Source organism: Mycothermus thermophilus (genome assembly GCF_041956435.1).
Source record: "Mycothermus thermophilus strain CBS 625.91 unplaced genomic scaffold VTJ04scaffold_3, whole genome shotgun sequence".
NCBI classification, from domain to species: domain Eukaryota; kingdom Fungi; phylum Ascomycota; class Sordariomycetes; order Sordariales; family Chaetomiaceae; genus Mycothermus; species Mycothermus thermophilus.
Window position 1 is genome coordinate 3642751 of NW_027191429.1, and position 11454 is coordinate 3654204.

Here is an 11454-nt window from a genome sequence, read left to right on the forward strand (position 1 = left end):
TCCTGGTCCTCCTGCCAGCTTCCCAGATATCCGGCAGATCCATCAAACCATGCATCTTTCGTGCATCTCGCAGCTGTCTTGCGAAGGTCGACCTTCTTGGAATACCCTGTGCTCCGACAACCCCCCTGCCAGGTGATCTCGTCGCTCAGATCGCCACCAGCGAGGCCGCCTCCTCACCAGATGGAAAGGAAGCCTACACTGTGTCTTTGGCCTTGGAACCCTTCCTGGTTCTGTGCGTGACCAGGATTCTATCATTGCGCCGGTTCACAACAGCTCCGACTTTCGGGCGTGCAACGCAATGCATCATCAAGCCTGGTGTCGTGCGAAAGCGTGGTAGCAGAAATGGATGATCGGCTTGGAAGGCTACCTACCCAGCACGCCTCTCGGTAGCTTCGTCAGGGGAAAGGATAAATGAGCCTGTCACTATCAATCAGTCAAGGCTTAACCGTCGCGACCCGAGCCTTGCAAGCTGCTCCATTAACTCTCAACGGCAAACCTCGACAGTGAACCGTTGATGCAACCTCTCCGGCCGGATGCTGGCCACGGCCGTCCCGCTTGACATCACAGGTCCCTTGTAGTATACGTCTACTAATAGACCCCCGGGGAAACTCCGTTCTCCGGGATGCTTAACCCAAACCCTGATGACTACCGGACAAGGTTGGGGGTCGTGAAACGAACGAAACTAAACTCCACGACAGCCCAACGTGCCGCCGAAACAAACCAAAGTCAGGATGGGATCGCCTGCATCCTGTTCTTGTCGAACGGCATTCAGCCCTTACAGGTTCCTTTTGATCGCCGTTCTCCGAAAACATGGATTATGGATCACCGGATCCTCACCATCAGCGCATATATATGGTCTTCCACTCGCGCAGCAGGCGGACATCAGAAGTCCTGGTAAACCGGAATACCTATGCTTCCTAGCCTGTGTGCGTCCTCGGCCGGGCTGGCTGGCTGTTATGGTGGGTACTTCTGATGCTGAACATGGGGGAAGGTCTGTGCTCACTGAGCTTCCCTATATACAACCTCTTGCGGATGTATCACGAAGTCAAGTGTTGCTCGGCCAGCTTGTTGGCTGCTTGAAGTGTGTGGCTCAAGCAATGAAGCCAATCTCAACCCAAAGTCATGTAGGGTACTTTGAGGTTCCAGGGTCGCCATTGCAGATCCCAACATGCGTTCGAATGCATGAAGGCCCATCCTTCAACATCGCCTCCCCAAACCGCCCCGACAGGAACATTCCTCATTGGCAAATTGATGGGGGCTTCGGTCACACTCAATTAGCATTGGAATGACCTTTGTTGGGGATGGCGGAGATGCCGAGCCATGTGAATTCAACATTGCGGATAAGCAAGCTTCGGGCTGCCGACTTCATTACGCGGCTGAGTCGTCCTCTGAATGCTCAATATCGGGCACAGTCTGGAGTAGAGCCACAGATTCAGGCACACTAGCCACCCGGCCTCAATGGGGCTGCCTCTGTCTCCAGAGCACCGCCTCGCATAGTTTCTCCTGGTTACGTCTGCTCTGGCATTCCCTCCAAAGAGATCCATGCCACAATCCCTCCATCCATCACAATCGGTGGCGGACGCCAAACTCTCATCGTCACGGCACGTCCACAGCACGCCCAATGACGTCGGCCAGAGGCTTGAGAGGCCTCGCGCATTTGCTCCACACAGCATGGCCTTTAAGCGCCCTTGGGAACCTGAACGCGGGGTGCCGGGCAGAGTTGCTATTTTGAAATCAAGCCAACCTACTAACCTGCCAACCGCGCCTCTGTCCCCTCATCAGAGCACCCCGCCCTTGTTCTCGCCCGCTGCTATCTTCGTCCAGGTTGGTATGGCATTGCGACAAATCCGTGTCCTTGGTTTTCGCTCTTTTGTCCAATCTCTCGAGGTCTCGGTCCTGACTTTGGCTTTTTTAGAATCTTCCAGGAATACCTGATTCTGCCTCCAAGTTTTCAGACATATCTTGAGACGGGTTCCCGCGAGCATTAAGAAGTTCGCATTGCGCTTCGTCCATCCCACCTTTTGCCGTTTCAACCCACCCGCACCGTCACATCATCGGCGAGGTTCCTGGACCTCCTGAGGGGGCTGAGTGTACTTGCATCGCAGAACCAGTTGCATCCCCGACGACAAGACATTGTTCCAAGTTGCCATTGGGCCCGGATTGTTCAAATCAACTTTCAAGTCCATCTTCAGCACTGTTCCGAAATTACAATCTAGACCTTCAGAACTCCCAGCATTGACTCGACACCGTCGCAATGTCGCCAGGACACAATGTAAGCCAGCTCGCGCTCACGCAAAGCGACCCGTTTTGCTCCTAGCCCCAGCGCTGACAACCAACCTTGACATCAGGACCCAAAACTTCTTTACGCCATCGATGGCGTCAAGGCCTACCACATCGCCAACGGCAGGGAAGAATGCCTTACGCCGGCCGGTCCGCAGACACTCTCCCTCTTGATGGTCCCGACAACGTCTGTGTTCGCCGACCCCTCTCTCTACCCCGAAGGCGCAACCGCCGAGCAGGATTTCTATCTCCACCTCCACCTTCCACCCGAGCTCGACCTCCCGTTGCCGGCGACGACCCAGATCTATCACCAACCCCCGACCAGCTACCTCATCCCGCGCTGGGACCTGGGCCCAGACAGCGGCGCTTTTACGCGCATCGAGTTCCCTTCGCTGGAGAGCCGCAAGGGCATCCAGGAGGATGTGGACACGTTCGAGACCATCCTGGCGCAGTGCACGGCCTTCTTAGAACGGGCGCCTCCGCCCCGGATTGGAGCTCGTGGGGATGACGAGTGGTGGGAGGATGGCGGAAGCAAGGGCAAGAAGGCGGCCGAGGCGGCGGGCGAAGCGCTGCCTGCGTACAACCCGGCCACGTTTGCGCCCGGCGAAGGCTACGTGCGCGGCAGTCATAGCGGCGCCGTGCAGGGTCAGATCGTGCTTATCGACGAGGAGGATGGTAGTGTCATTGGCGAGTTGGCCGACGGGTTCCATATCGTCGAGGATAGCAAGCTGAAGCCAGGATCCAAGGGTGAGCTAATGTTTCCATTTGTTCGACCTTGACACGATGCTAACGATTTGCGCATTCAGACCCCGTTGAGATCACGCTTCCCACCGCTCAGAACGAGAGCATCAGCGTCGCACCCATCTCCAAGGAGGTGTACGAAGCCGAGCTTCACCCCGCGTACAAGAAATCCTTCCTCGTCTCCAACGCCTACGCAGCCTCGCGCCTCATCATCGCCGGCTCCGAGATGGTGGCCAAGCTCCTGCAAAGCCAGGCAGAGAACGTCACCAAAAAGACGGCGCCCGCAGCCCAGCCCATGAACTTCAAGCCTGCCACGCGCGAGCACATCCGGCGCATCAACACCTTCACGGGCAGCGCCGCCACCCTCTCGGCCAAGACGGTCGGCCAGATCACCAAGGTGGCGCAAAACTTTGGCGCCTCGCTGGCCGGCCACGGCAAAGACGGCAAGCCCAAGAAGGGGTATGATAAGGACGGCAAGCCGCTGGAGAATTACAAGCCCGGGCTGCTCAACAAGACCATGATGGCTTTTTCGACCGTCATGGATGGCGTCGATCAGGCTTCGCGCAACCTCCTCTCGACAACGAGCCAGGCGGCCACGACGGTGGCTGCGCACAAATGGGGCGCCGAGGCCGGGGAGGTTACCAAGGGGCTGACCCAGGGCATCAAGAACGTCGGGCTGGTGTATATCGACGTGACGGGCGTATCACGCAGGGCCATCCTCAAGAGCGTCGCCAAGGGCATGGTGGTTGGGAGGACGTCGACGGGAGACAATATCATTGTTGGCGGGGGCGATGGCGGAGTGGCGGTGTTTGGGAGGGACGACCCGCCGTCGCTGTCGAGGGCGTCGACCATTGCCGAGTCGAAAAAGCCGGCGAGCTCGGTCAATGGGGGGTTTATATACAAGTGAGACAGGGAGCAGGAAAGGTTGAATCAGGTATCCTTGGGCCAATGGATGAATGGGTTATTATGGGATAGATGGGATGGGATGGTTTGATATCTGTTCTGCCCACAAGTAATATCTACCGTGTTTCCAATTATCTGGCTTCCAACAAAGAATTAAGTTAGTTCGGTTCAATCCATGTGTTTATTGGAACTATCCACCTTTTATGCCAGGTAGTCGTGAGACTTTGAAGGGGTGAGTGAGGTGCTGTGTTCTCAGAGGGATGGGTGCCGGGATGAGACCCTTGTCCAAAATGCCCCACTGCTCAAGTCACCATCGACGTCAGTTCAACCTTCTGCTCGAAGGTTCAGCAGCTAGGGGAGGTCCGAGTTTCCCGGCAGTCGCGTTTTCCAGCACTTCCCGCGTCCACGCATTGCCGTACCGGATATCCACATCCATGTCAATCTTGACCTGACGTAAACGACAAAGCGTCCGTCCTCCAATGGAACATGGACTTGTCCTTTGACATGCAGCCAAGTGGTCAACGCGAACCCAAGGTCGCCGAAGAATAAATACATCACCGTCAATTCGACGACACCCGACTCCATGTGTTGCCGCTTCGAACCCCTCGGTTCTTTGATCCTCTTCCTCCAGAAACTGCGCGACCGCCGCGACCGCCGTGACCGCCGACGCGCCGACCGCTTGACCCGGAAGCACAAAGTTTCTTGACACCCACCATCGCCTGGTTGGCTGTCGCCGACGAGTTCACAACCAAGACCTCCACTCATTCGATAATCACCTACCTGCACACCATGCTCCACGAAATCCTTCTCTCCCTCTCCGGCCATCCCTCCCCGCTCCTCCGCTCCGCCGCCGCTGCCGCCGCCGCCTCGACCCCCTCCTCCCCGCCCTCTGGCCCCTCCACCTCCGCTCCCAACTCCGACCCCTACCCAGCAAGCCTCACAAGTCTCACACCCCCGGAGCGCGCCCTCCTCGCCTCCCTCGCACGCCTCGCTGACACGCACATCCGCCTGCGCGCCTCCACCGCACACGTCTCGGCCTCGCACACTTCAGTCGTCTGCCGCGCCGTGGCGGCGGCCATCGACGCGCACCACCTGGCCGCGTTCCGCGCCAAGGTCCTCGACGTCGAGCGCGCCCTGCTGCGCGGCGACGCGGGGCTTGTCGGCGCGTACCGCACGGTGCCGCTGACGGAGGTGGTGGCGGAGTTTGAAGGGTGGGGGAGGAGGTTGGAGTTTTTGGAGAGGGTGGTGAGGGTGGTTGGAGAGGAAGGGGCCACGGCGAAGAAGGTGATTGATTTCCTCCGGGCGCAGCTGCCGACGGGGTATGGGGATGTGGAAGGGGTGGTGTTAGGGCTGGTGGAGGTGGCGGAGAAGTCGTGGTTGAAACAGGTCGCTGCGTGGGTTTGCTACGGAAGGGTGCCGGGGTTTGGGGCCGAGAGGGATTGTTTTGTGGTGCAAGAGAAGAGGCAAATGCCGGGGGAGGATGGGCAAGGAGAGGCAGAGGTGGTGTATACGTGTGATATGGCGCGGGCACCGGGGTTTGTTACGCCGGCCACGGCTGCGTCCATGTTGTTTATTGGACGGTCGTTGAATCAGATCCGGAATAAGGGGGTCGAGGAATATGGATTGCGCGGTGAGGTTCATTTGTCAACACAGTTGGCGAAGCTGGCTGCGCTGACACACCCGATCGAACCCGTTGCTTTCTCGAAGACGATTGCCGGCATACGGAATCACTTGTCACAGACCATACTGCAGAAGCTGCTACCATTGAGCAGGGTGCAGGAGACGCTGCAGTTGCTGAGGGACTTCTTCCTGCTCCGCCGAGGCGAGTTTGCCATGGCTTTGACCCAGCAGGCAGACGAGAAGATACGCAGTCGGTGGAAGCGCGCAGAGAACCTTGCGTACGAGAAACGAGATGGGCTTGGGAATGTGACCGTCAAGGAGGGAGAGGTTGCGGCAGTGCTTGCAAAGACTTGGGCAGCCATGGCCGCCATGCAAGGAGAGCATGCTCAAGAGGACGAGGGCCTCGAGCTTGCGCGAGATCTACTGAAGCTCAACATGGCCAAGGCGAGGCCATCAACACCAGCAACACCTGCATCCGCCGAGGGACGAAGTCTTGCCACGATCGCACCGACGCCGTTCCGGAACCTCCTATTTTCTGTCCCGGTCGTGCTGACCATGCGGATCCCTTCGCCTCTCGATCTCTTCCTTGCCCCTGCCGACCTGCAGACATATACGGCAATTAACTCTTATTTGCTGTCCCTTCGCAGGGCGCACATTCACCTGACGGATCTCTGGAAGATTTCGGCCCTCCGGCGGCACCATCCCTCGGCCCCTGGCCCGCCACAGGGCAGCACACGTGGTGGCAGAGAGAGGGTGCGCCTCCTGAGAGAGCGGAATGACGTGCGATGCATAATTCTACGAAATGCCTGGGTCACGGCCAGTGCGGCACTGTTCTTTCTCGGTGAGCTCGAGGGGTACCTTCAGACAGAGGTCGTGGCGGGCTTGTCGGATGGTTTCCAGGAGTGGCTCGCGACAGGCGAGGATAGGCAAACAAAGCGGTCTGACGAATCGACGGCATTTGAGGAGAACGAACAAGAACATGACAATGGCACCAACGAGAATGGCGATGCCGACGGCGACGTCTGGATGGCCGAGTCCACCCCGCCATCATCATCACCACGAAACCCGGCTGGTCACCACCGCAGCAGCAGCCGTGAACAGCACCATGATCCCCAAACCCTTGCCACAGCACACCGCATCTACCTCGGCGAACTGACCCGGCGGCTTCTCCTCACTCACACCAACTTCACAAACGCGCTGTACGAGCTACTCGTCCAAACAGACCACCTGGCGGGGCTCGTGCGACGACTGCACGAGGTGTGGGCGGCGGCAGATCTCGAAGCCGACGCGGGCGTTATCGACGCTTTCGTGGACCTCGAACGCGAGGAGCGGGACGTCCGCGGGGAGATGAGGGCCGTTGAGGAGCGGGTGAGGGAAGGTATCAAAGCGTTGGTTGGGGAGCTGAGGAGGGTTGAGGCTGATGAACATGGGCCTGGGATGGGGCTCTTGGAGGGGCAGGATGAGCAAGGTCAGAGCCAGCAGATGGCACCGGGCGGGCCTGGCGGGATTGGGGAGGGCGTGGAATATGTCCCGCGACGGGTTGGGGGGGTGGATCGGTTGTTGATGAAGTTGGATTTTGGGACGTGGTTTGGGATGGAGGGAGGGGAGGGGGGTGGTATGTATGACTAAGTACTTGGCTTCTTGATGAGATTATGGACATGGTTAAGTATGGCTTGTCATGGGGAGGTATCCATGGATGTGGATAGACGGGCGTTTGGGTTGATTTGGGTCCCTCGTTGGTATGAAGATCTCTATCTATGGATGTATAGGTTGTAGCCATAGCTGGGACCTGGACAAGTGATGGTCAGTTTACTCTGTAGACACAGAGGTATTATAGTTTAGGTATGAGCCCGGATGGTCCGGAGCAAATGACTTCCTGCATGCCACCACTTCTCACTGGCCAACACGTGAATGGGAACCGACAGATGATACTTATGCTGCCACAGCCTTTCTATCTCTTCTAGTTACTACAAGTCATGTCTCAACTCAAGGATGTATGTACAAGTTTCTGCCCAGATGTTGCACCTGTGCTCATATCTGGTCGGCCGACGTTGACATCAGATGGGTGTGTGTGTAAAGAGGCATCTCCACCAAACATGGATGTCAACCCTGGTGTGTCTTCCGTTCGGGTTCCATTGACACGGACTGACAGCCGACCAGGCACCCCCTTGATGATGTTGATCGCACACCCACAGACACTGACACACTGACACCACGACGGCCCGGGAGGTGGCAGCTTCACAGCTTCGGCGGCAACTATTTTCGATCCATTTGGATTTTTGCCCTATTATTTTTTTTCTTGCCCTACAACGGGATGAATATAAGTAGTGTCAATCGGACAGGTCCACACAAATCAGAAGGAGCAAATTGCCCACCGGTGAGCGGTTGGTTTCTCGATTTGGCTTCTGTGATGTGGCGCGTGGAAGGCGCAGTTTGCTTCCTCCAACCCTGTGTCGCTGTGAGTGGTGCAACCCCTGCCGCCTGTGGCGCCAAGAATCAGACGGCGCGTTGTTATTGGTGGAAACCGAGGCCAAGATCCACTTCGTGTTGAGGCGACGCCGTTTGGGCCCGCAATCTGTCCGGAAAACAGAAAGTGGGTCTTGGGCAGAAGAGGCCTGCCTGCCACTGCCTTATGGAGCACGGCACACCCTCCCCCCGTTTCCCATGCCCCCGTCCCTCCTCTCTTTTCTCCATCCCCCCCTCCCCCAGCTCACGCACACACCTCTCTTGTGTTCGGTACACGCCCGCCCACAGTCGTTCACCCTCTCTGGCGAACGGGTCGAGGCCCAAGATCGAGAGCGCCTTTGAGCGACCGACACCGAGACCTCTTTGAATCTTTTTGTTGTTTGTTCCGGCGCGCTTCTTTGCTGTGTGTTTATTTCTCCGGCACGACGCCGAGTCGCCGCCCATCATGTCCACCACAGGCCACCATCCCGGCCTCACCTTCAGCAACGCGTTGAGGCAACATCAGACAAGGTTCCCACAACACCACCTGTCCCAGCACCCCCAGCACACGCAACACCAGACGAACCCGGCAAACACCAAGCAATCGCCGTCCCTCTCCCAGCACACGTCACCGTATCCCCAGCACCCTTACCACCATCAGGCGTCCCAGCCTGCCTCGGGGCTCACGCACCATCATCAGACTCATCAGAGCCCCTACACCCACCATCTCTTCCCCACTCCGAGCCAACCCCAGATTCCCAACGTCGGACCCAATATTCAAAATGCCACCGGTCGCCAGTCTTCGACCACCGCGACAACCCACATCCCTCCGCCCATCTCGGCGGCGCCGCGCCAGCGGCCCGCTCCTCGCCAGACACAACCGCAGCAGTCTAGTTCCTCGCTGGGTGGTTACCTCCAGCAGTCGTCCATGGGCCAGACGTCCATGACGACGCCAAACATGACTCCGTCCATGAACTCCATGAGCTCCATGACCCCGACCTTGACGCCGTCCATGACGCCAACGCCTGGCTCCATGACTCCTCAGTCACTTCACTCCCAGACCATGGGCACGCCGCAACCCGTCCACTCGCAAGCAATGAGCACGCCGCAGCTCAGCCAGTCTCACCTTGCCCAGTCCTCGCTCGGCGCGCCGCTCCAGCAGACAATGAGCTCGGGGTCTTTGGCTTCAGGCCCCCAGCTGCCTCAGCAGCAGCTTGGCTCGTCGTCCCTGACTCACCAATCCACCATGAGCCATGCCTTGCACGCCATGCACTCGGCCCATAGCAACGACACGTCGATGCTGCAGCAGCAACCCAGCTCGCATGCCTCCTCGCAATCTACGCTGCCTCCTGCCCAGTCCATGCAGCAGCACGTCCAGCAACAGGCCCAGCAGGTCCAGCAGCAAGTGCCCCAAGTGTCACACCAGGTCCAGCATCACCAGGTCCAGCAGCAGGTGCCAAAGGCGGCCCCGCAGCAAACACAACAAGCCCCGCAGGTGCAGCACCTCGTGCAGCAACCGCAGCCGCAACCGCAGCACCAGCCTTCGCCCCAGGTGGTTCAGCCTCAGGTGCAGAATCAGGTTCAGCAGCAACAGGCGCAGCAGCAACCGCAACAGCAACAACAATCTGACTCGATGGCTCTGGTTCGCGTTGGGGGATCGACTGGACAGGGTCAAAGCAGCCAAAACGACGACGAGATGGATGCCACCAGTCAAGATGACGTCGAGACTATCGAGCGCGTCCCGGATAACAGGCTGGTGGAGGCCTCGCCCTTCATCCCCCGCCAGCCCATGGGCCCCATGATGTCGGCACCCCCCGAAGGCGGAAGCTTCCCAACTCTGGAGGCGATCCACAAGCACGTTCTGGCGTACTGCACGTCGGTCGGCTATGCCGTTGTCATTGGACGTTCAAAGAAAACAGTGCCTGGCCTGAAGAAGGTCTTGTTCGTGTGCGACCGCGCCGGAAAGCCACCAAGCCGCGTCAGTCCCGAGATGCGGAAACGCAAGACGACATCGCGCAAGTGCGACTGCCCTTTCGGCTTCTTCGCCATCGAACAGCGTACCCAGTGGACGGTGCGCTATCGCCCGAGCGAAGCCCACCTGAAGCACAACCATGGACCGAGCGAGAGTCCGTTGCTGCACCCGGCAGCGAGAAAGTTGGATAGTAAAATGGTGGCCGCCGTCAAAAAGTTGAAGGATGACGGTACGTGTAAGCAAACATCCGTTTTCCCCCCAGAACTTGATCCAGCTGACTCGATGACAGGCGTGGGCGTGAGCCAAACTCTGGAGATCCTCCAGAACGAGAACCCGCATGTGCCTCTCCTGCCGCGCGATATTTACAACGCCCGTGCTGCTATCAGCCGTAACCCCGACAAGGTGGCCTCGGCCTTGGCTGAGAACCGACCAGCCATTTACAGCAAGCCTCAGCCGTCGGCCGAGGAGCGCATCCGCGCGGACCTGCGCCGCGAGCTCCAAAAGGCCAAGGAAGAACTGGAAAAAGTGAAGAGTGACAGCGAGAAGCAAGTCGAGGCCCTCAAAAAGGAACTCGAGGAGAAGAACAAGATCATTGCCAAGTTTGAGGAGTTCATCGACATGTGCAACCAGCGCGTCATGGTCGGCCTTGCGCGGAAGGAGAGCGAGCGTCAGTCGGGTGCTGCCGCATCATAGATGCTCGACGGTCGCTGAAGTGATGTTAATGGGCTGTTCAAGCGTGGCTTTCGGGGATATGACGGTACGGGGATCTGTCCAGCAAGGTTTTGACGGCGTTCAGGCTGTTTATATGAGGAGCGACCGGAGTTTCAGGCATATGGTTGACTGGGAATTATGAGACAAGGGTTCCGGCACGTACGGTATCGTGAAACGCCAATCGCTATGTGAAGATTGTGTGTGGGGGAACGGGTGGGCTGGAGAAGGCAGATGGTTTGGCTGGGAGACTGAGCATTCTGGTTTTTTGCGTCGTTTTCTAGCTAGTCCTTGATTCCTCTTGTCTTGTTTGAAGTGTTGACGTAGACGTCATTTGGGAAGTATGATGTTGTTATCATGTTCGACATTGTTGTTGTTGTTGGTCAGGCGTTCGTCGGGTTCGTGAGGTTAAACCAGACAGGCACGTTGAGGAGTAAGTGAATCAAGAAATGTTCCGTGTTGCCAGATCGTAACAGCACGGGCCCGGTAGTTTATATTGCCAACTGGAAGACTCGCATAGAGTCCAGATGGCCAGCACTCTGGGTGCCGGCATGGCAGATTCCATTCCACGGTTCATGAATGTTCAGACATTGCGGTTCGATACGTAACGAACCGGCCCGTCACGGGCTGTCGGCGGTGTGCAGCCAGGGCCAAGAAAGCCTGGCCAATCAGATCTCGATCCAGCACAGGGACCGACAGGGGCCCCTGATGCATGACCTCTCCGCGTCCGGGATGCGGCAGTCGCGTCTAGCCCACAGCAGCGTGGCCGCGAGAGATGAGTTTCC

The 11454-nt window shown here is 58.1% G+C and overlaps 5 protein-coding genes across 5 annotated transcripts; all 5 read left to right on the forward strand.

Annotated features, from left to right (window-relative positions):
• Positions 1 to 1671: 1671 nt before the first annotated feature.
• On the forward strand, positions 1672 to 2216 carry VTJ04DRAFT_5472 (uncharacterized protein; the record flags this gene model as incomplete). Its single annotated transcript, XM_069363592.1, has 2 exons — positions 1672 to 1828; positions 1990 to 2216. The coding sequence occupies 2 exons, from the start codon at positions 1672 to 1674 to the stop codon at positions 2214 to 2216; spliced, it is 384 nt and encodes a 127-aa protein (XP_069220423.1).
• A 38-nt stretch (positions 2217 to 2254) lies between these two features.
• Positions 2255 to 3928, forward strand: VTJ04DRAFT_5473 (uncharacterized protein; the record flags this gene model as incomplete). The annotated part of the gene is made up of 3 exons (XM_069363593.1): positions 2255 to 2272; positions 2349 to 3027; positions 3087 to 3928. The coding sequence occupies 3 exons, from the start codon at positions 2255 to 2257 to the stop codon at positions 3926 to 3928; spliced, it is 1539 nt and encodes a 512-aa protein (XP_069220424.1).
• A 785-nt stretch (positions 3929 to 4713) lies between these two features.
• VTJ04DRAFT_5474 (uncharacterized protein) lies at positions 4714 to 7173 on the forward strand (the record flags this gene model as incomplete). Its single annotated transcript, XM_069363594.1, has 1 exon — positions 4714 to 7173. The coding sequence occupies one exon, from the start codon at positions 4714 to 4716 to the stop codon at positions 7171 to 7173; it is 2460 nt and encodes an 819-aa protein (XP_069220425.1).
• A 1282-nt stretch (positions 7174 to 8455) lies between these two features.
• Positions 8456 to 10654, forward strand: VTJ04DRAFT_5475 (uncharacterized protein; the record flags this gene model as incomplete). Its single annotated transcript, XM_069363595.1, has 2 exons — positions 8456 to 10196; positions 10251 to 10654. The coding sequence occupies 2 exons, from the start codon at positions 8456 to 8458 to the stop codon at positions 10652 to 10654; spliced, it is 2145 nt and encodes a 714-aa protein (XP_069220426.1).
• Positions 10655 to 10676: 22 nt separating this feature from the next.
• VTJ04DRAFT_5476 (uncharacterized protein) lies at positions 10677 to 10953 on the forward strand (the record flags this gene model as incomplete). Its single annotated transcript, XM_069363596.1, has 2 exons — positions 10677 to 10796; positions 10867 to 10953. The coding sequence occupies 2 exons, from the start codon at positions 10677 to 10679 to the stop codon at positions 10951 to 10953; spliced, it is 207 nt and encodes a 68-aa protein (XP_069220427.1).
• Between the last annotated feature and the right edge of the window lie 501 nt (positions 10954 to 11454).